This window comes from Leucoraja erinacea, chromosome 39, assembly GCF_028641065.1.
Source record: "Leucoraja erinacea ecotype New England chromosome 39, Leri_hhj_1, whole genome shotgun sequence".
NCBI classification, from domain to species: Eukaryota; Metazoa; Chordata; class Chondrichthyes; order Rajiformes; family Rajidae; genus Leucoraja; species Leucoraja erinaceus.
In genome coordinates this window covers 707,078-731,263 of record NC_073415.1, presented here as the reverse complement: position 1 = coordinate 731,263, position 24,186 = coordinate 707,078, and the positions used below count along the sequence as shown (strand labels likewise).

The 24,186-nt window shown below is 44.1% G+C and overlaps 1 protein-coding gene across 1 annotated transcript in view; it reads right to left on the bottom strand.

Moving 5' to 3' along the window:
• Positions 1–17,818, bottom strand: part of LOC129714578 (UV excision repair protein RAD23 homolog A-like) — a 39,745-nt gene extending 21,927 nt beyond the window's left edge. The window contains exons 1-4 of the mRNA XM_055664299.1: positions 17,561–17,818; positions 5,547–5,705; positions 2,308–2,447; positions 87–241 (exon numbers count right to left, since the gene is read on the bottom strand). Of these exons, the coding sequence (XP_055520274.1) occupies positions 87–241; positions 2,308–2,447; positions 5,547–5,705; positions 17,561–17,803 (697 nt within the window). The 5' untranslated portion in view covers positions 17,804–17,818. The remainder of the gene's footprint in view (positions 1–86; positions 242–2,307; positions 2,448–5,546; positions 5,706–17,560) is intronic.
• Positions 17,819–24,186: the final 6,368 nt, after the last annotated feature.

Below are 24,186 nucleotides of genomic sequence, written 5' to 3'. Positions count from 1 at the left end.
GAGAGTGTTACATATTCATTGCATTTCCTAGTCTAGTCCCACAACCCTTCTTCAAGTTTATAAAATCCAGGTATGAATTTACTGACCTGATGTCATTATACCATTGTTATGGGGCAGATCCTCGGGCATTTCATTCTGCAAACTTGGCTCTGAGAGTAAATCGATCATTGATACTTGCGTAGGGAGTAGATCAGTGACAGAATGAGCAGAGAGAATGTCACTCCCAGAAGAAGGCATTGAACTGTGAATACAGATTTAAGAGACATCTTTAACCATAGAGTCATAGAATTACCGTGTCTTACAGCATGGAAACAGGCCCTTCGGACTGGCCAACATGTCCCATCTACACTAGACCCACCTGCCTGCATTTAGCCCATATCCTTCTAAACCTGTGCTATCCATGTACCTGTCTAAATGGTTCTTAAACATTGTGACAGTCCCAGCCTCAACTACCTCTTCTGGCAGCTTGTTCCATACACCCACCACCCTTTGTGTGATAAACTTACCCTCAGATTCCTATTAAATCTCCCCCCCCCCCCCCCCCCCCCCACCTTAAACCTATGTCCTCTGGTTCTCGTACGTCTCCCGATCTATTCCTCTCATAATTGTATATACCTCTATAAGATCATCCCTCATCCTCCTGCGCTCCAAGGAATTGAGTCCAACTTGCTCAACCTCAGAGCTCAGGCCCTCGATTCCTGGCAACATCCTTGTAAATCTTCTCTGCACCCTTTCCAGCTTGACAATATTTTTCCCGTAACATGGTGCCCAAAACTGGACACAATAATATTTAAAATACTTTTAATTACGTTAAATTATCCAAAACTTCTGTTATATTATTCTGGTTTTGGGTCAAATCCCTGGACATCAATGTCTATTAGTAAAACACAAAGTGTTAGAGTAACTCAGCATCTATGGAGGAAATAGATAAGTGTCATTTTGGGTCGGGACCCTTCATCAGACTGATTGTAGTGCAGGGGAGAAAGCTGGAAAGGAGATGGTGGTGGGTTTAATACACACATGAATAAATAAACAGATAAAGTGCAAATAAACAGATAATGGCCTATTAATGTTCAGAGTTTTGTATGAGTTGAATTTAATAGCCTGATGGCTGTGGGGAAGTAGCTATTCCTGAACCTGGACGTTGCAGTCTTCAGACTCCTGTATCTTCTACCTGAAGGTGCGGGGAGATGAGTGTGTGGCCAGGATGGTGTGGGTCCTTGATGATGCTGCCAACCTTTTTGAGGCAGCGACTGCGATAGATCCCCTCGATGGAGGGATGTCACAGCCGATGATGGACTGGGCAGTGTTTACTACTTTTTGTAGTCTTTTCCGCTCCTGGGCACTTAAGTTGCCGAACCAAGCCACATACAACCATTTATCTCCCTTTACCCTCTCCCCCACCCGATCCATCCATATCCTCCCTCTGGTTTCACATTTCCGTCTTATCGAACACTCTTATGTCTCCTTTTCATCTCGAGCCTTTGTCCATCCATCTGCCAACAAAACCACCCTCACTTGAAATTGCTTATCGCTTGCCAGGCTTGGTCCCAACCCCAACCCCACCAATTTTTCAGCTTTCTCCCCCCCCCCTCTACTGCAATATGTCTGAAAAAGAGTCCTTATCTAAAACATTGCCTATTCATGTTTCCTAGAGATGCCTATCATGCTGAGTAACTCCAGAACTGTATTTTACTCTCAATTCCAGCATCTACAGTTTCTTGTGTGTCAATGTCTATTGGTTGGTCCTGTGCATAACTTACAGTAGTTTAGTTTCGGTATAGAGCATGGAAACAGGCCCTTCGGCCCACTCAGTCACGATGACCATTGATCACTGGTTCTATGTTATCCCACCTTTGCATCCACTCCCCACCACACTAGGGCCAATGTTGAAGAAGCCAATCACCTACAAACTCGCATGTCTTTGGGACGTGGGTGGAACCCAGAGGAAACCCACGCGGTCACAGGGAAAACATTCAAACTCTACACAAACAGCAGCCGAGGTCAGGATCGAAGCCTGTCTCTGGCACAGTAAAACAGTGGCTCTACCAGCTGCGCCACTGTGCCACTGCAACTTATCCATCCATTTCTCACAGGCCACGGTCCCGCAGCAACCATGTTAGTGCCAATCTATGAAGGACCATGGCATGCTTGTGATATGACCAAGGAACTCCTGGATGTTGCAATACAGCCTCGAAGCATAAAATGGAGTATTCCCAAGAGACAGTGGAAGGTAAGCACAGGGGCATTTAAAGAGATACAGCTAGGCGCTCCCCTTTGCCCCCTCAATGGTTTAATTTTCTGTACCTGGATATAGAAACAGAGCTGGTTATAGTTTGGGCTTGGCTTCCTTCATCTGTATTCTGATTATCTCCTTCTGACTGTGACTGGGTGGACGACAACCCAACTGTAGAAGTAGATCCCACTTCTGCCGAGGCAACTTTAGGCTGCAGAGTTTTAATTAAAAAAAGGTACTTTCTAATTAATAATTGAATTAATAAACCATTACACATTGTGATATACAGTGCATTCAGAAAGTATTCAGACCCTTCACTTTTCCACATTTTGTTACATTACAGCTTTAGTTTTAAATGGATTAAATTCATTTTTTTATCTTCAATCTATACACAATACCCCGAAATGAAGGTGAAAACAGGTGTTTAGATAATTTTGCAAATTAAAAAGAAATAACTGAAATGCCACATTTACATAATTATTCATGTACTTTGCTATGACACTCAAAATTCATCCTGTTTCCATTCCATTATCCTTAAGATGTTTCTGCAACTTGATTGGAGTCCACCAGTGGTAAATTAAATTGATTGGACATGATTTGGAAAGGCACACACCTGTCTATATAAGGTCCCACAGTTGACTGTGCATGTCAGAGCAAAAACCAAGCCATGAAGACGAAGGAATTGTCCGCAGACCTCCGAGACAGGACTGTGTCGACACAGGGAAGGGTATAAAGCAATTTCTGCAGCATTGCAGGTCCCAAAGGGCACAGTGGCCTCCGTCATTCTTAAATGGAAGAACTTTGGAACCACCAGGACTCTTCATAGAGCTGGCCGCCTGGCCAAACTGAGCAATCGGGGGAGAAGGGCCTTAGTCAGGGAGGTGACCAAGAACCCGATGGTCACTCTGACAGAGCTCCAGAGTTCCTCTGTGAAGATGGGAGAACATTCCAGAAGGACAAATATATCTGCAGCACTCCACCAATCAGGCCTTTATGGTAGAATGGCCAGACGGAAGCCTCTCCTCAGTAAAAGGCACATGACAGCCCACTTGGAGTTTGCCAAAAGGCCCCTAAAGACTCTCAGACCATGAGAAACAAGATTCCCTGGTCAGATGAAACCAAGAATGAACTCTCTGGCCTGAATGCCAGCGTCACATCTGGAGTAAATCAGGCACCGCTCATCACCCGGCCAATACCATACCTACGGTGAAGCATGGTGATGACAGCATCATGCTGTGGGGATGTTTTTCAGCGGCAGGAACTGGGAGACTAGTCAGGATCGAGGAAAAGATGAATGGAGCAAAGTACAGAGGGATCATTGATGAAAACCAGCTCCAGAGCGTTCTGGACCTCAAACTGGGGCTGAGGTTCGCCTTCCAACAGTACAACGACCCTAAGCACACAGCCAAGACAACGCAGGAGTGGCTTCGTGACAAGTTTGTGAATGTCATCGAGTGGCCCAGCCAGAGCCTGGACTCGAACCCGATTGGACATCTCTGGAGTGCCTGAAAATAGCTGTGCATTGACGCTCCCCATCCAACCTGACACAGCTTGAGAGGATCTGCAGAGAAGAATGGGAGCAATTACCCAAATACAGGTATGCCAAGCTTGTAGCGTCATGCTCAAGAAGACTTGAGGTGGTAATCGCTGCCAAAGGAGCCTCAGCAAAGTACTGAGTAAAGGGTCTGAATACTTATGTAAATGTGATATTTCAGTTATTTCTTTTGAATTACTTTGCAAACATTTCTAAACACCTGTTTTCACTTTTTTATTATGGGGTATTGTGTGTAGATAGATGATAAAAAAAATGGATTTAATCCATTTTAGAATAAGGCTATGATGTAATCTAATGTGGAAAAAGTGAATGGGTCTGAATACTTTCTGAATGCACCATATGATATATAGAATGAAAACATTTTTTATTTAACATTAGCCTTTGATGAGTAGTATTTGAAATGAAAGAAAACACAAACTCTACCTACACATATGCAATGCAACGGACACTTTAAATAATGTTTCAAAGCAGTAAATTATCAGAAATATATTGAGGAAAATCTCAGATATCACGGCAATATTTCAATAACTTCACAATTGACCTGTATCTGCACAGTGTATTCCTCACACTGGATGCTGGTAGTTCTGTTATAATGCCATAGTGGCATTCCTAAGAAACCTCATGTTACAGAAAATTGCATTGAGACAGTGTATGGAAGATTGTAAAGACAGTGGGAAAATTAGGATTACGGGCGAGAGAGTTTCTTGGAATAACAGAGCTATTTTTCCTGCAGGATTTCATAAATGAAGATCTTCCCCAAAGCTTATTTCTGTTACTGCAAGATAAAAACACTAAAGGTTGTATGTTACATCGTTAATAGAGCATTGGTGTATACGTGTCAACAGAAGCAATTGCTTGTCAATTTCAATGGCCACCCTTGGCTAAAGTAGCAGCTGTGTCCTTATAGACAATGGTATCTGAGTCCTGGGGGATGTTGCATCAAAACTTTTTACCTGTTTAAATCCAAGACAGTTGTTTTTTTTAATGCTGTCTATTTCCAAAGTAACTTTCATGTGGTTCTCTAGCCCCCAATCAAAATCGCATTATAACCAATTCAGCTCACATAATGAAAATAGTGTTCTTTCATTTATCATTCGCATTGTATCAATTTGTGTTATGGAAGCAAGCAATTATAGCAGAACTATAGCAGGGTGTAGAAAGAGCTGCCAGAGGAAATAGTTGAGGCAGATACTATAACAACATTGAAAATACATTTGGACAGGTACATTGATAGGAAAGGTTTGGAGAGATAAGGGCCAATGCAGGCAGGTGGGCTAGTGTAAATAGGGCAGCTTTGTCGGCATGGGCAAGTTGGGCCGAAGGGCCTGTTTCTGTGCTGTATGACTCCATGTGAATATTGTAAGCACTTTGGGCTGTGAGCAGTACTGTCAGGATAGGAAATGGTAGTACATCTTACCCAGGGTCATTCTGGGATCGACACAAAGCTAGAGTAACTCAGCGGGACGGGCAGTATCTCTGGACAGAAGGAATGGGTGACGTTTCAGGTCGAGACCCTTCTTCAGACTGGGATCACTGGGTTTGGAGGGTTTTGACTGGGACTAATCAAAATGGTGGCATAACATTTCCAGCATGGGAACAGTACAGCCCAAATCCAAAAGCATGTTAAATAAGGTAATATGAAAGGGAAACTCCTCCATTCATTAAATAATAACTTTGCATTAGCCAAGGCTCCCAGAAGATGTTGTACCCACATAGAAAATTGAACTATTGCATTAATCAGAAAAGATTGCACACCTTTGTGACCATAACAACAACAAAATTCTTCTCATCAATCTTGTATTCCTTGAGTTGAATATCATTGTTTAAAATCTTCCCAGCATATATCAGCTTCTGACAAGCAACAGGGAAATTAACGCCCTTCTCTGCTTCAATACGTTCTTTCAGGACTTGTACCTGCCAAGTAACATTTTAATAGATTGTTAATAAATAATCAAACATATAATTGGGACTAACCAGAACAATAAACCATGCAGCTCAAATGTTACAAATTTAATATCTTATATATCATGCTTAACATTTCCCCAAAAGTCTTTTAACTCTCCCTTACTAATTTTCAGGTTTCTAGCACAATGTAATGTCTTGCTGAACCACACCAGCCACCGGAGGCCAGTGCCCCTGGAACCATGATACAAGAGCCAATGTCTTCAGAAGAGTAAACGATAAAGAATGCAGAGTAAAACTGCTGATGCTGGAAATCGGAAAAAAAACATTACATTAATACTAAGGCCTGAGCTGAAATGTTAACTCAATTTCTTTCCAAAATGCTGCCTAACCTGCTGAGAGGTTTCCAGCATTTTCTGTGTTTAGTTTTAGTTTTAGAGATGCAGCGCGGAAACAGGCCCTTCAGCCCACCGAGTCCACACCGATCAGCAATCCCTGCACATTTACACAAATCCTACACACACAAGGGACAATTTACACTTATACCAAGTATACAAACCCAAGCCAATTTACCTACAAACCTGTACGTCTTTGGAGTGTAGGAGGAAACCGAAGATCTCGGAGAAAACCCACACGGTCATGGGGAGAGCGTACAAACTCCGTAGAGATAGCACCCATGGTCGGGATCGAACACGGGTCTCCGGTGTTACAAGTGCTGTAAGGCAGCAACTCTACCGTTGCACCACTGCGCCACCCCTGCCGTTTACACACTCCCTCTGTAATGTATCACGCTAACTGATTACGACCAGAAAAATAGTGATAAACTCCTCAATAGCCTCTGTGCCTCCATGTTAAATGTCAAAACAATTATCCGAGGTTTCAGTACTGAGTGCTTCCCAGAACAAGTAGATAAAATCTGCCAATGCCTCTAGAACCATGACTCAAGAGCTAATGTCTTCAGGAGAGCAAAAGATGAAAAATGCAGATCAAAACAACAATGTTGGCCTAAATAGTGCATCATACATTTCCTCACCAATGGAATTTAATTAGACTTTAGACTTTACAGATACAACACAGAAACAGGCCCTTCGGCCCACAGAGTCTGTGCTATCTACAGTCCCCCTTCCTAATCCAACCTTGAAATTGTATTATTTGCACTATCTACACAGCATCGCCTGCCAATAGTCTCAGGTTTAATGTGCACCTGTCTAATAACATCTTATTTCTGCTTAATCAGTAAGATCATAGCTGATCCAATCTTACTGATGTCTGAAAAAGGGCCCTGGCCTGAAACGTTGTCTGCCCTAAAATAATTGCCATTTTACTTAATTAATTGACTTAATTTACTTAATTATTATTATTAATTTTGTGAATGTATTTTTAAAAACTGCTGTTATGTAACAGTTATTAACACTTTAAAGTGGTTATTACACATAACATTATTTGAACTCACTGCATAATAAAAGCAATACGGCTGGCATGTGAAATATATGGTCACAATTGCATATATCAGGCCAAACGAAAAAAATATCAAAGCACTTTAAACCTCTCTCTTATTATATAAACAATGTGTGCATAAAAGCAAAATTCTATTAACATTAATGGAATTAAGTCACTAGTTAATTTGTATTGTGAGTTCACCAAGGAGTTAATCTATCCTTTAAAATAACTGCTACATCTATTCCGAATTCACTTGATCAAACAGAAAGAGTAGAAATAATATGTTTTCTGTAAATGGCAATGTCTTCCAACAATCCTGTATCAAGTATCAGTCTAGATTGTACATACGGTTTCTTTGGTATTCCAACATAGAGGAGAATCATGAGTGTGTTAATGGAGGAAGTGACATTTTCACAGTTAAATAACATCTTTGTACAATTATTTATTTTTATTTTATTTTATTATTTATTTCGAACAGAAATAAACAGAACAATACAAGTTAACACTCCAAGGTAGACAAAAATGCTTGAGAAACTCAGCGGGTGAGGCAGCATCTATGGAGCGAAGGAATAGGTGACGTTCTCTGCGGTCTCTGCAGAGAACGGGGAGATGATGGGAAGATGTGGCCAGTGGTGGGATCCCGATGGAGGTGGCGAAAATGTCGGAGGATTATCTGTTGTATGTGACAGCTGGGTGGGTGGAAGGTGAGGACAAGGGGGACTCTGTCCTTGTTACGAGTGGGGAGATGGGGAGTGAGAGCGGAGCTACGGGATGTGGAGGAGACCCTGGTGAGAGCCTCGTCTATAGTCAAAGAAGGGAACCCCCGTTCCCTAAAGAATGAGGATATCTCCGATGCCCTGGTTTGGAACATCTCATCCTGGGTGCAGAAACGGCGGCGGAAACGGAGGAATTGGCAGCAGGGGATAGAGTCCACTCCACAAGTTTTATGGAATGAGATATAAATGCTCCCATTGGGTCAAGCATTTATACTTTAGTACATTTAGTTATCCCATTTATGTGTAAACAGATACAGCTTCTTGGTACCTGATCTTCTCATGGCCACACAGTTTATGTGGATTATTAATATTCCCAGAATATAGCAAATTACACCACACATTTGGAATCAATTATCCAACGGGCTACTAAATTGCTGACTATACAGCACGGCCAAGATATTAATAATATCTCCAAAAGTCAATGATAATATTAATCTGAATATACCTTCAAGTATTGATCAATTCAACGATGACTAGTTATCACTGTAGGTATCCCTACAATGGGGTGAATGGAGTTGGACAACACAATTAATTAAACAGTGTAGAACGTAGGGAACACCTCGCTATATTCGTTGAACACCTTCGCCCAGTCCACCTAATCCTACTTGATCTCCCGGTTGCTAAACACTTTGACGCCCCCTCCCTTTCCCACACTGACCTTTCTGTCCTGCTCCACTGTGACCACCCGAACAGCATGATTTTTGCTGCTGCTAAAGTAATCAAAAACTAACCTTTATCAAAAAATATTTTTCTGTCTAAAATTATGTTAAACAAATGTCTCTAGAAAAACAATCCGTGTAGCGAACCTTCCCTTATGTTCTGACAACAGACAATGGAATTCTTACTAGCAACAGCACGACAGGCCTGTAAACACAATACACATAGATAATATATAATAAACAAAAAATCAATGTATGTGGTTGATACGTTCATATGCGATAGGAGCAGTATTAGGCCATTTGGCCCATCAAGTCGACTTCACCATTCAATCATGGCTCATCTATCTGTCCCTCTTAACTCCATTCTCCTGCCTTCACCCCATAATCCGTAACCCCTGACACCCGTACCAATCAATAATCTATCAATCTCTGCCTTAAAAATATCCATTGACTTGGCCTCCATAGCCTTCTGTTCACAATTGAAGAACTCGGTGCAATTTTGGTCACCCCAAAGTACAAAAAAATGTGGTTGTGGTGGAGAGGGTGCAGAGAATCTCCGGGAAGAAGCATTTCATTTATGAGGAGAAACTGGCCTTGTTTTTCTTGGAGCAATGGAGGCTGGTGAGAGGTGATCTGACAGAGTACGCAAAATTATGAGAGATATAGAAATGGTGGATGGTAGGCAATATTTCTCCAAGGAAGTGGCAACTAAAACAAGAGGATATATGTGCATCATGAGGTTTAGAGGAATGTTTTCACCTATATAGCACATGGAAACCAGAACTCGCTGCTTACATGGGTGTGGAAGCAGGTTCTCCCACATTTGCAACTTATCCAGATAAGCACTTGAAAGCTATAAACCAAGTGCTGATAAACGAATACAGCCAGGTACTTGATGATAAGCATGGTCACGGTGAACTGACAGTTTAGTTTTGGTTAGAGATAAATCTGCATTTAGGAAACAGGCCCTTCAGCCCACCAAGTCCATGCAGACCTGTACATAGAAACATAGAAAATAGGTGCAGGAGGAGGCCAATCGGCCCTTCGAGGTAGCACCACCATTCATTGTGATAATGGCTGATCGTCCCCTATTAATAACCCGTGCCTGCCTTCTCCCCATATCCCTTGACTCCACTAGCCCCTGGAGCTCTATCTAACTCTCTCAAAGAGTACACTACCACACGCTACACACTGGGGACATTTTACAATCTTTACTGTAACAATTAACCTACAAGCCTGTACATTTTTGAATGTGGGAGGAAACCGGGCCCCCCCGGGAAAAACCCACGCTGTCACAGGGAGAACATACAAACTCCGTACAGACAGCACCCGTAGTTAAGATCAAACCTGGAGTATTGCGTATAACCTGGGGTATTGCGTACAGTTTTGGTCTCCTAATCTGAGGAAAGACATTCTTGCCATAGACGGAGTACAGAGAAGGTTCACCAGACTGATTCCTGGGATGTCAGGACTTTCATATGAAGAAAGACTGGATAGACTCGGTTTGAACTCGCTAGAATTTAGAAGATTAAGGGGGGATCTTATAGGAACTTACAAAACTCTTAAGGGGTTGGACAGGCTAGATGCACGAAGATTGTTCCCGATGTTGGGGAAGTCCAGAACAAGGGGTCCCAGTTTAAGGATAAGGGGGAAATCTTTTAGGACCGAGATGAGGAAAACCTTTTTCACACAGAGAGTGGTGAATCTGTGGAATTCTCTGCCACAGAAGGTGGTTGAGGCCAGTTCATTGGCTATATTTAAGAGGGAGTTAGATATGGCCCTTGTGGCTAAAGGGATCAGGGGGTATGGAGAGAAGGCAGGTACAGGATACTGAGTTGGATGATCAGCCATGGTCATATTGAATGGCGGTACAGGCTCGAGGGGCCGAATGGCCTACTCCTGCACCTATTTTCTATGTTTCTATGTTTCTATGTCTTTGCAGCTGTAAGGCAGCAACTCTACCGCTGCGCCAACGTGATGCCCACCGTGTCTTCTGTGCTATATGACTATTTAAACCCCTGTGGGAAGCAGTTCTGGGATCTCCTTGTACGCACAAAATCAGGTTTCACGGTACAACTCAGTCAGAATGCTTCCCTTTGTTCCACTCTGCCAAGTAGTAATGGATTCATGATTCAAAAAGCCTGAGCACAAAGTCTAGGTGGAGGCGCTATCTTTAAATTAGAAATTCAAGAAGTCATAATAATATGGTTGAAGTCTGCTAGGCAAGAAATTAAACTATCCCTTTCCAATGGACATTAAAAGTTTCATTGAGTCATGGTCTTATCTGGATAGAAACATGCTTTGGCCCAACATGTAAGAGATTTTTGACTTTTGGCACATGGATACGCAGGGATTGGGGTATATGGATTATGTGTAGGCAGATAAGAGACAGTCTGGATATCATGTTTAGCTCAGCCATTGTGGCTTGTTCCTCTGCTGTACTAAATCTGTTCATTTTAAATCCACACCATCCATCAAGCACCAATTCCTCCATATGTGGAGGAAATAGAAGACATTTCAGGTCAGGACCCTCCAGCACTTTGTGTTTTGTTCAATATTCCAGCATCTGTAGCTTCTTGTGTCTTCAATTTACTTAAATCCAATTTTCTTCTTCCCATATTCTGATCAACTCCACACCCAGATTCTACCACTCTCCCATGCACAAAGGACATTAACATGGCACTGCCCACTGGTAAAGATTCTTCTCAGAATCTTGGCCAATATTATTCACTTATTGCTAACATCAAAGCCACGGTATTGAACAAGAATAAACTGCAGGTATTAGAAAATGTAAAATAAAAACAGAAAATGCTGGAAAATTTCCATCCCATTCTCACCTACTGGTATCTGTGTTGTTACAATGAGGCCCAACATAAGCTTGAGGAACAATGTCTCAGGTTCCATCTAGATACAAGTCAATATTAATTTCTACAGCTTAAAAGTATCCTGATTTCCCTGTTTGTATCAGACGCCCATCTTTGATAGTTTTCTTCAAATAGTTTATTAATATCACATGTACTGAGAGACAATCAAAAGCTTTTGTTTGCTTGTTGCCCAATCAATGAAAAGATTATACATGAATATAATCTAGACTTCCACAGTGTACAGATAATTGATAAAGGATGCAGCATTTAGAATCAGAATCAAAACGCTTTATTGTCATTGCATGTGTCACATACAACGAGATTACTGTGTCTCTCCATTTAAAAGAACTTCAAACATTCACATACTCATACTTTTTACACTCCCCCCCTCCCCAAACCTACCCATGGATTCACATTTACATAAATTAACACTGTCTGTCTCCCCCCCCCCCCCCCCCCCCCCCCCCCCCCCTCCTTCCCCATAACCCGAACTGGCCCTGCAGATCAATCAGTTGAAGGGCCAGTTACGAAAGGTTCTGGGGGAGGAAAATGCGGTGGTAGGATCGGGACTGCACGAAGAGGTGGCAATGACTCTACATCTAAAAGAAATCATAGCACAATTGGAGACACATGCAAAAACGATAAACGCTTTGATTAAAGAGGACCGGAATGCGTCCGATCAGGCTGCACAGAATGAGGTGTGTGGGCTGTATGGTGCGTGGTTGTTGGGGGAGGGGAGGAGCAACCTGGAAGACCTGAGGCAAGGTCAGGTCCCCTCCTGGATAAGCAACCAGCACCTAGCAGCGCTACACCCTTAGAACAGCACTTTGAGTCCTTGTCAGCTTTGTGTGGCCTCCGAGGCCTACCCGGTACCGGTGGATTGCGGAAAATCCAATCACGCCATAATGGGAGTGGTCATAAGAATCCCGGTGATGGGAACCTCGGCACGACCAGCTCCTCTGTACTGAGTGGAGAACGTGGGAGTTGTTCGTGCGGGGGGTGCATATTCGCTACGGGAAGGTCCCGCCCTATGTCATAGTGAGGGTGCAAGCTGTGACAGGGTTGTCGGAGCCGGGGAGCACAGGTAATCCTGTGTCCCCAGCACATGGGCGCTGAGGCTAGGCCTCAGTGTGGGTTCAGGGCTGTTGGGGCACAGCCTATAAACTGCACCATGGAGGCGATGGCGGCAGACCATGTCCCTCCACAGGTGGCGTATATAGGCAGTGGGACGTACTGTGTCACCACAAGTGCCCAGCGGTATCAGCACGGATCACAGCTGTGGTGCCCAATACCGCACAGCAGCTTCTGCTTTAAACCCAGGGCAGAAGTCCATGTGGTACAGCAGCGAATATTACCCATCCTGGAACCTTCTTCAGTTCACCTCTCGGTACGAGAAAATGTAACTGACTTATTTAACTATGTTGCCCATTTTGGGTATGATATTTCCCCAGTGAATGAAAAATTAAAAGAGTTGCCGGTGGCGGTCGAGTTGTCGCACAAACACTTCTTCTCCCTGGAACAAAAGACTCTGGATATCGCCAGGGAGATCGAAGAGATCAAGTCTCCAAGTTGGTGGGACCTGGAGTCCTGGATCGTAGTTCCAGCATGGGTCCGCATCGTGTCCCATGTTCTGATCATCTGCCAGATGATAATTATGGTGTATTTGCTATGCATTAATTGCAAATTTAAAAGGCGGAGGAGGATGGCCAAATTACAACAGCTGGTAAATCGAGCCGCCCGACGTCACCATAACGACACCCCATCACTGTAAAATGTCTGTACTCTAGTGCAATAGTTTTTGTACATATGTTGTAATCCCTGCATTTTCAGGGAATGGTCGTGAGGGTACTGTATGGTTTGTGGGATTGATGTAAAGTAAAAGGTGTATAGTGTAAGTTAATGTGCTTCGAGGGCCTAGTTTAGCAATTAAGGGGGCTTTTGGGGTACATAATTTCACCTTCTCACCAGGAGTGTTTACAGCTCTTGAGGCTGGAGGATTGCCCACTAACTTTGTCAATCGATACGGTCCGTGCAAGCCTGGACGTATCGTAGGGGCATGTAAGTTATTGGGGCAAATCCTCCAAAATTATGGAAGAACTCGGATAAGGACATGGACATTTTAAAAAGACAGATTTGCTGGCTGCAACGGAAAAAACCCCAATCCACAAAGAAAGAATCAGTTTCAAGTTTCAAACCTGTCTGGCCTGTGGACTTGGCAATCACACAACTGTGCGAATGGTGTGGGCAGGAAAGGCTGAGACGGAGATAACAAGATTATCTTGGAAACACAAAGGAAGGTGCCTTGCCTCAGCAGACGGTGGTAAACAGGCCAGCAGCAAGCACAATCACCATCGCGGATGACCCATCCATCGGGACAATGGGAGCCCATCCAGGCGATGGGATAACGATCAGGCTGAGGGATCATGACATCAGCAAACTCCTTATCATCGGAAGCTTGTTGTTCATGCCAGATCGAAACAGGGAATCATCAAAAGAACCCTTTTATCCAGAGGACCACCTGGGGGTTTCAAAGGAAACTCAGGTATAAAAGCCGGAGTCAAGCCAGAACTCGCTCTCTTTCTGCTCTGCTGGACGGCTCGTGAGCCTGCATCGACCTAGTTGTGAGTATCCCGGTAACCTGGTGAAGTTCCCGAAATAGGACGTTGAGAGGAGAAAGGGAAAGGGGGAGTATACTTGCAAGTAAAATTGTGTAAAGTAAGTTTTACGACGTGCCCGATAGTTTTCCGTACATAGTCTTAGTTTAAAGCATAAGTTTAGCCACGTATTATGTAGTGTTGGTGAGATTCGATTTCTCATTGTTTAATAAAGCCTGTAAATTTTAGACTTGCTTTGAGTCCATCTTGGTTTCTGTTTTCTCTCATCAGCACACTCTGGTCAATTCAACCTTTTATCATATCACACCATAATTCCGAGGTCTAGAACCTAGGGGAATTCCTTTTGTTGTATTCTCTCTCTTGGAAACCGCTCGAGTGGAGTGGTGGCCGTTTGACCCTCCGACAAGGGAGAGAATAACTCGGGCAGTTGGGCCCGAAGTGGAGTAAAGGGAAACAAAACCCCTACAGAGGGGGCAGGTGGTAAGGACAAACTTGCTAAGGACAAACTGCACCCCCTCCACATACACCTGGATCTCCTGCCATCAGGCAAGAGATATCGATGCATCAAAGCCCGGACCACAAGACTGCTAAACAGCTTCCTACCACAGGCTGTGAGGCTGCTAAACAGTCACTCTGTACTCACAGTCACTTGATTCTGCGGCTGGCACGGACACTTTAATAACTGGCACTGGCCACTCAAATCAGCTGCCCCGGTCATTTTTATGATTGGTTTATTGTATTTTAACATTGTGTTTTACCTGCTTTTAACTATTTATACTGTTCCATCAGGGACTGGATTGTTTTTAGTGTTATTATGTGTGAAATGTTTTAAATTTCATGTGCGATGCTCCGCTATTCACTGGAAAACGTCTTTTCATTTTGCACTGTACAACTGTTGCTTGCAAGATGACAATAAAGGTTGATTAATTGATTGGAGTCTGATTAAAGATAGTTCAAAGGTCTCTAATGGGTTAGATGGGAGGCCAGGACAGCACTCTAGCTGATGAAAGGACCATTCAGTTGCCTGGTAACAACTGTTTCCGAATCTAGAGGTATGCATTTTCCGAGGAACCGCACCTCTTATTACGCTTAGGCCTTAAAATCCAGTGGTATCAATATTGATTTCTCTAACTTCAAGTAATCCTTGATTTTCCGCTCTCTCCATCCCTCCCCCACCCTAGTTCTCTTACTTGTTAAACTGTCCTCTTGATTAATTTTAACCCTCATTGTCACCTTCCTCTCAACCAACAATGAACCATTGTGCATTTCCTTCATCACCATCTGCTTTGATCTGTCCTTTTCACACCTTACATGCTCTTTGTACCCTTACAGTCTGAAGAAGGGTCTCGACCCGAACATCACCCATTCCTTCTCTCCAGAGATGTTGCCTGTCCCACTGAGTTACTCCACCACTTTGTGTCTATCTTCAATGGAAGGTAGGTTGGTTTGTGTTCTGGTCTGGGCTACGTCCACAACTCTCTTGAGTATTGGATGGAACTGTTCCCAAATTGGGTTTAATGCATCACAATAAGATGTTTTCTACAGTTCATCTGTAAAAGTTGGTGGGTTGTTCAGGACATGCCGAATCGCCTAAGCCTTCGAAGAAAGTATAGGTGTTGGCGTGCTTTATTCATATTGGCTCATCTTTTTCCTTTCTCGGAAAGTGAAGGGTATACCCAGTCTGACCAACCAGGTACATCTCCTACTTGACATGTTGCAATGCATACATTCTTTTGCCTGTGTCCTCATTCTCTATCATTCACTGACCCGGTAAAACCTTGTTTCCAGCTATTCCCTAGTATTACCCCATCAAAGATATTCCCCACACCCTCTCAGCACTTTACAAAAATGTAGTCTCCTTCTCAGTTTCAGAATCATCAACCCAACATATTCGTTTTGTTGCTCTTTCCACAGATGCGGTCTGCCCTGCTGAATAATTTCAGCAAACTCTGTTTTAAGTAGAAACAAAGAACTGCAGATAGACTCAAAAAGCTGGAGCAATTCAGCTGGACAGGCATCACCTCTGGAGAGAAGGTGACGTTTTGGGTTGAGACCCTTCTTCGCAACGCTGGTTTATACCTAGAGCCCCTCCTCCAGGCCTGAGCCAGCCCTCACCCCAAGGATGTCTCCCTCACATCACCAGGACCTGCCCAATTCACACCTGAAGCAGATCCTATCCCGTCCCATCGTGCCCCCCCCCCCCCCCCCCCCCCCCCCAACGACGGCTCCTAATTCCTCCAAATTCCAATTCCTCCAAATTGGAGGAACAGCACCTCATATTTTGCTTGGGCAGTTTACACCCTAGCGGCATCAATAATGAAGATATACTTAAAAAGCTGGAGTAACTCAGAGGGGACAGACAACATCACAGGAGAGAAGGAATGGGTGACATTTTGGGTTCGAGACCTTTCTCATACAGGTGTCGATATTGACTTCTCTAACTTCGGGTAACCTCTCTTTCCCTCTCTCTCCATCCCTGCCCCTTCCCAGTTCTCCAACCAGTCTGACTGCCCCCCCCGATTAATTTGTATCTGTTTGCTTAGTTGTCTCTTTCTCCTAGCTAACAATGTTCTATTCTACTTTTTCCTTGACCTGCATCTCCTCTGATGTTTCGCATTCACACCTTTCACTTCCTTATCTCTGTGTCTCCCTCTCCCCTGATTCTCAGTCTGCAGAAGGGTCTCAACTCTAAACGCCGACCATTCCTTCTCTCCAGAGATACTGCCCAAAGATCTTCGAGCGCAGGTACACAGTAACCTCTGATGTTGAGAGAATGGAGCAGCTGGGCTTGGACACTATACAACAGGATCTGGGGGGTCCTTGTTCATCAGTCTATGAAAGTAAGCATGCAGGTACAGCAGGCAGTGAAGAAAGCAACTGGCATGTTGGTCTTTATAACAAGAGGAGTTGAGTACTGCAGTTCCTTCTTGAACATCTTCGAGCGAATCTTGGATGCTACCTGTCCCACTGAGTTACACGTGACCGACATCAAGACCCGTCCCAGGTCCTGTCCAAAGATCTTATAGCAGAGCGCTATAAGATCTTTGGTCCTGTCCGTCATCTGGATGCCCCGCCTCCTGCCATGTGATCTGGCTCGGGACACGCCCCTTCGATACCCCGCCCCTCGCGCCAAGATCACGGCATCGCCCCTTGCCCCGCCCCCCCTCCCCTAAGCACTGGCTCCGACTCACCCCGCCCCCCTCTTAACCCCCCTCACCAACCTCCCCCACCCCCCCCCCGCATTATAAAGCCCCCCCTCACCCCGCCCCCCGCATCGCCCCTCCCCCATTAAATGGCCCCCCGCATAACCCCTCCCCAAGTTACAATGACCACGCCCGGCGTCGCCTCCGGCGGCACACCCCGCCCAGGCCCATGCAACGCTCCATCCCTCCCGTCAGGACCTGTCCATCACACGGACACCCCCCGCCCTCGTTGTACCTCGCCCCTCTGTGACCACGCCCACTACAACGCCCCGCCCCCTGACCCCACCCCGCCCCCACGGCGCCGCCTCACCGTTTGCTCGGCGTCGATCTCGATTTTGAATGTTTGCTGCTGCAGCGTTTTTACGGTGACCAGCATGATGGTGGCGACGGCGGGCGCGCGCGGGTGGGCCTGTCTTCCCCCCGGCGGGGGGGATTCGTGCTCGCGGTGCCGCTTCTCCGTCAACTTGCTGGAAATTTCTACCGGGCGGACAGGTGTCAAAGCCTCAGACAGCCGCCATGTTGACGCAAGGCCCGCGTCAGCGTGTAACGTCATCGCCAGGGAGACCGGCTGCGTGATGAGGTGTGGACGTCGCCTAGCTCAGGTACAGTCACGTGACATGGGCCCAGTGATGGCGGCTCCTTGTTTAGTCACAAGTTAAATGTTTTATTGTCATATGTCCCAGACAGAACAATGAAGTATAAATATACACCCACACATATCTCCCAGATGGAATAATGAAATATATATATATATATACAGACATGTCCCAGATATAACAATTCTCTATATGTATGTTTACATATGTCCCAGTTAGAACAATTAAAAACATATCTATATCTGCACACACATATAGAAACATAGAAAATAGGTGCAGGAGTAGGCCATTCGGCCCTTCGAGCCTGCACCGCCATTCAATATGATCATGGCTGATCATCCAACTCAGTCTCCTGCACTTGCCTTCTTTCCATACCCCCTGATCCCTTTAGCCACAAGGGCCACATCTAACTCCCTCTTAAATATAGCCAATAAACTGGCCTCAACTACCTTCTGTGGCAGAGAATTCCAGAGACTCACCACTCTCTGTGTGAAAAATTAAAAAATATGGAACGCTTCACGGATTTGCGTGTCATCCTTGTCCCTGATAGAATAATTAAATATATATATATATATACGTCGGGAGCGGTGCCCCCAGGTGCACAACCAGCACGGAGTTGAGCTAAATCCAGCTCAACTCTGCCTGCCTCACCGGGTTAACCTACAGCCCTGCCTGGACTGATGGGACAGCCCAGAGCTGTGGAGTTAGCGCTGCTTCTCCGCGCTGGCTTTAAGCCCGGGCCATCGTTTCCGTAAGTCCAGGCAGGGCTGGTAGGGCACTCGGGATAGTACGGGATCAATCCTGGCTGAGGATGAGGCGCAAGTCTGTGTCCATGCCGCAGCACAGCTGCCAAAAGTATTTTTCGCTTGTGACCTATGACATGGGCATGCACAGGCGGAATACCGAACTCGCTTATTCTCTGGATGCGTTCAAGAGTTATATAGAGCTCTTAAAGTTAGCGGAGTCAGGGGATATGGGGAGAAGGCAGGAACAGGGTACTGATTGTGGATGATCAGCCATGATCACAATGTTACTACTCAAACGTTAGCATTCCGAATGGTTTAGGAGAAATAATAGTGTCAGGTGTATAAACTGAGGGCACAGAAAGGGGTAGTCAGAACCTTTTTTACCCCAAGGTGGAAATATAGTTTACCAGAATGCTGCCTGGCTTGAAGGGTTTCACCTCGAGGGAAAGGCTGGTTAGACTGAAGGTTGTTCTGAAGAAGGATCTCAACCCAGGTCCCTGGTCCTGTAAGGCAACAACTCTACCGATGTGCCACTGTGCCGCCCTTAACATGTACCGTTCCATGTTCCAACATCCAGCCTAATTTGTTTCACCACTAAAGTCCGGAGAAATGGTTTTTGATTGGCACATGGGTGAACAAATGTTGTAGATGAAAAGATAAAAGGGTGTCAGATGAGAGAAGTGAAATGTGAAGCCAGAGGAAAGGAGAGTAGGAGAAATGGCTGCACACACCTGGGTGCTACCTAAAATGATGGAATCGTAAAAGGAAGGGGAATAGGCGATAAAGTATTTTTTTTAATTTAAAAACTAACGTTTTTATTGATTTTTCACAGATATATACAAAACAGCGCAACATTATCACCATAAATAAAATAAATAGGGAGAACCCCCCAAACCAAAAAGTAAATAGATAAAAAATTGGAATAAGACCGCGTGGTTCGCTTACCAAATTTTTTAAAAAACATTACATTGATTAGTTATCTGGAGATATTTCAATATTCGTACAAACAAACCATCAAGTTCTATATAACAGTCTTCCAATTATCTAGCTCGGCATTCATCTAGTTGGTGTTATGGCTCAAATAAACGGTCCATTTTTCCCAGATCTTCTCAAATGAATTCTCCTCGACTTTCAAGAAATATATCCGTTTCTCCATAGTAAAGATGTCTCGCACAATTTCTAGCCACTGTTCCTATTTTGGGCTTTTTTCATTAAGCCACTGCCTTCTTACTTGCTGCAAGCAAAACTTTAATCAAATAGGTATCTTCTATCTTTACAATATCTTTAATGTGCCCCAGATGCATCACAGGGCAGGTATTTGGGATTTTATAACCCAAGATATTTTTAACAACTGCGATAACATTTTACCAGTGTGTCCTTCTTTACAGTTCCAGAAAATATGCGAGTGGTCTGCCTCCGTACTCCCACACAGCCTCCAACAGTGTTGTTGTACAGCAAGTTGTCTGCTTTTTACTTTGGGTGTTATAAAAAAGTGAGTTAGATTCTTCCAGCAAAATTCTCTCCATACTCGTGAGCTTGTGGATGTACATTGTGATTTACACATTTGAAACCATTCTTCTTCTGTTATTTGAATCTTTAATTCTGCTTCCCATTTTGTTTTTATGTAGAACGTTGATTCTCCCCCGCTTCCCACCAGAGCTTAGCAATGTTATAAAATTTTGAGATTTAAAAAATCAAGTCTGCAATTTATCCCATCAGATAAAGCATAAAAATACGTTTAATTTAACACCTAATTTACTTTCAGATCTCAAGTATTTAAAAAGTTATGGCCATTTTCATACTCGGAAATTAGCATCTTGTTCCCTATTGATTTTCTATGGACATAACAAAAAAGCTGTGATCGTGGACAGTCAAAAGCCCATAACTTTCTTAAAAATTAAGAGAACTGAATGAAATTTTCAGTTATCATAGATTGAAGCACTCTGAAACAAATATAAATCAATCTTACTTGGATGACCTGAAATTAAAGCATATCATTAGTTAGTTACCCAATTGGAGCTAATTTCAAACTTCAATTACTAGATCTAAACATCTATCTATTTCTTAATAAATGATTAACATTTTTAAATAGCCTAAGTGTCTAAATAATATTCACAAATAATTCACAATAAAACATGATTTTTAAATCTCATTTACATTAATTTATAGGCCAAATGGAAGGAATTTAGTGTTCAATTGCTGTAAATTAAAGTCAATTTAAATCGGCTTTCTAGTGGTATCCTGTGAACGTGCTGGTTTAGAACGTTCACATTGCGGTGGATTTGTGCCCTCAAATGCCCAGAAAAATACTGCGGGATATAATGGGCCCAAAATGAGCTACTCGCAATATTAAACTTTGTATAAAGGGATCTTAAGAAGCCCTTTTTAATGTAAAAATAAACAGCCTACCTTCTGTTGTCTGCTGTATGAGACCCTGCCGGTTGCTGGTGGTCGCGGGTTTAGAGGTTGATTTTTAACCTACTATAACAATTATATAAAGCCTTTAAAACTAAAAATAGCTAAAACGACAGAATCTTCCAGCGATTTTCCGTTAATAATTAACTAGGCTGAACATCCTCAATTTGAACAGCCTAGTGAAAAATCGCGTTTTAAACCCGCCCCCGCTAAACGGTGCCAAAATCGCGCACACGGGCTGGGACAGATTTTCAGCGACGCTTCAGGTAGGCTTTGCAACATACCTACAGAGCTTGGTAGAAAGCAGAGATGACCCGAGATCCGTTCTGTTTGTATGCATCCACAATCACCTTGATCACATTATTTGAAGTTTCATCTAGTTCTGGCCTTATCTCTTTTGTAAAGTGGTCTCTTAATTGCAAGTATCTAAAAAAATCTTTATACATCGCCGTTATGCCTTTTTGTGCCCATTCTTTGAATTTTGAATCATACACTGCTGGCTTAAACTTTGAGTCATATGCAAAGCACTTCAATGCATGATAGGCGATAAAGTCTTTAGCAACTGGAAGACACAGTAGGTCTTGGCGGACTGAATGCAAGCATTCTGTGAAACTATCACCTGCTCTATGCTTATAATGGAGACTACATCTGGAGCATCAAATACAGCAGATGAGATTAGAGGAGAGGCGTGTGTACCTCCGTCTCACCTGGAAGTGCTGCTGGGGTCTGTGGATCCCATTTCCACTGACATTTCTGTCCACGGCCTCCTCCATTTTCAGAGTGAGGCCACATTCAAACTGGAGGACAAATAGTTTTGGATAGAGTGGATGTGGAGAGGATATTTCCACTAGTGAGTGGTCATCGCCTCAGAATTAAAGGACGCTCCTTTAGGAAGGAGACGAGGAGGAATTTCTTTAGTCAGAGAGTGGTCAACCTAATGGAATTCATTGCCACAGAAGGCTGTGGAAGCCAAGTCAGTGGATATTTTTAAGGCAGAGATAGATTCTTGACAGGTGTCAGGACCTCTTTACAGGTGTCAGAGGTCATGGGGAGAAGCCATTTCCTCCACAGATGCTGCCCGACCTGTTGAGTTCCTCTAGTATTTTATGATTTGCTCAAGATTGCATCATCTGCAGTTCCGCATCTGCTTTAAGCCCAGGTAGATCCCGATGACCTGCAGCTCCCACTCATGGCTCCAGCATTTGCTTAATCAGCATTTCCTAAGCAGCATGATTTCACCCATTACAGGTGTTTCAAAGTTGTACCAAAGTGCAGAAAGTTTCCTCCATTCAATCGACAATAAGTGCAGGAGCAGGCCATTCGGCCCCTCAAGCCAGCACTGCCATTCCCGTTCCTGCCTTCTTCCCATATCCCCTGACTTCGCTATCTTTAAGAGCTCAATCGAACTCTCTTGAAAGAATCCAAAGAACCTGCCTCAACTGCCTTCTGAGGCAGAGAATTCAAGATTCATAACTCACTGTGTGAAAAAGTATTTCCTCATCTGTTCTAAATGGCCTACCGCTTATTCTTAAACTGTGGCCCCTGGTTCTGCACTCCCCAACATCGGCAACATGTTTCCTGCCTTATAGATTTCCTCACGCTAGACTCCCCGTTACAGCCCCAGCGAGCCCGGTTCGATTCCGACGACGACTACTGTCTGAATGGAGCTTGCACGTTCTCCCCGTGACCGGGTGGGTTTTCTCCGGATGCTCCGGCTTCCTCCCACACTCCAAAGACATACACGTTTGCAGGTTAATTGGCTTCAGTAAAATTCTAAATTGTCTCTAGTATGTAGGATAGTGCTAGAGTGCAGGGATCACTGGTCGGCGTGGACTAGGTGGGCAGAAGGGTTTGTTTCCATGCTGTATCTTTCAACTAAACTAAAATTCAATGGATAAGTTTCTTTACCCACAGTATGTAATAGAAACATAGAAAATAGGTGGAGGAGGACATTTAGCCCTTCGAGCCAGCACCAACATTCATTGTGATCATGGCTGATTGTCCCCAATCAATCTACCTCCTTAATCTATTTTTGCACTTGTACATCAAGCACAATACTAAGACCAATATACCCTTCCAGAGTCATGATGGTGGCGTTGGCTTAACAGCTGCGGCCCACCTGCAGTCCGTCTGGTTTTTTTTTCTTTCTTTTTGTTCCTTTGTTATTTTCAGTTAATTTTGTTTTATTAAGTTGTGTATGTGTGTGGGTGGGGTGGGAGAAGCATGTTTTGGCCTCTTCCTTTGGGGGATGACTTTTTTTCTGTCGTATTCGCCGTCCCCGTCTCCATCTGTGCCGAGGCCTAATGGCGGAGCTGGCGGCCTTGGAGCTGTGGCGGCGGCAGCGGAGACCCGACTCGGCCCCGGAGCTGTGGCGGCGGCAGCGACCGCGGGATTTACCATCACCCGGTGGGGTCACACCACCTGGAGCCTGGATCACCTCGGCGCAGAAGGAGAACAAAGAGGGAAGAGACAGAGACTTTAAGATTTTGCCTTCCACCACAGTGAGGAGGTGTTTGGTGAACTCACTGTGGTGGATGTTTAATTTGTGTTGATTGTGTGTTTTTGTCATTTTTTATTATATGTATGACTGCAGCGAAACAGAATTTCGTTCAGACTGAAAGGTCTGAATGACAATAAACAAATCTAATCAGAATAGTGGAACCAGAATTACCCAAAGCCCCTTAGTGTTTAAATTGGGTATTGCACAGCAGTGGTGTGATTCCTATCCTTGTATGACAGTCGTTTGGCCAGAAAGCTGCAAAGGAATGCTGAGATTTACATAATAATGGTCTATATTTCAAAACAGTGCAGCTTAAAGAGGAAGCAAATGATGAACATTCATGAAGATGCATCAGCTATCTCCTTCAGCTTTCACGGACCCGTGGACAGTCCAACCCTGTGGAGGAGACCTCTGGCATCCCCGTGACCCTTTCAAACCGGGCTTCTAGTTGGCCACACTGGCACAGCTGATCGTCCCCCATCAATAACCCGTGCCTGCCTTCTCCCCATATCCCTCGACTCCACTAGCCCCTAGAGCTCTATCCAACTCTTAAATCCATCCAGTGACTTGGCCTCCACTGCCCTCTGCGGCAGGGAATTCCATAAATTCACAACTCTCAGGGTGAAAACATTTTCTCACCTCAGTCTTAAATGACCTCCCCTTTATTCTAAGACTGTGG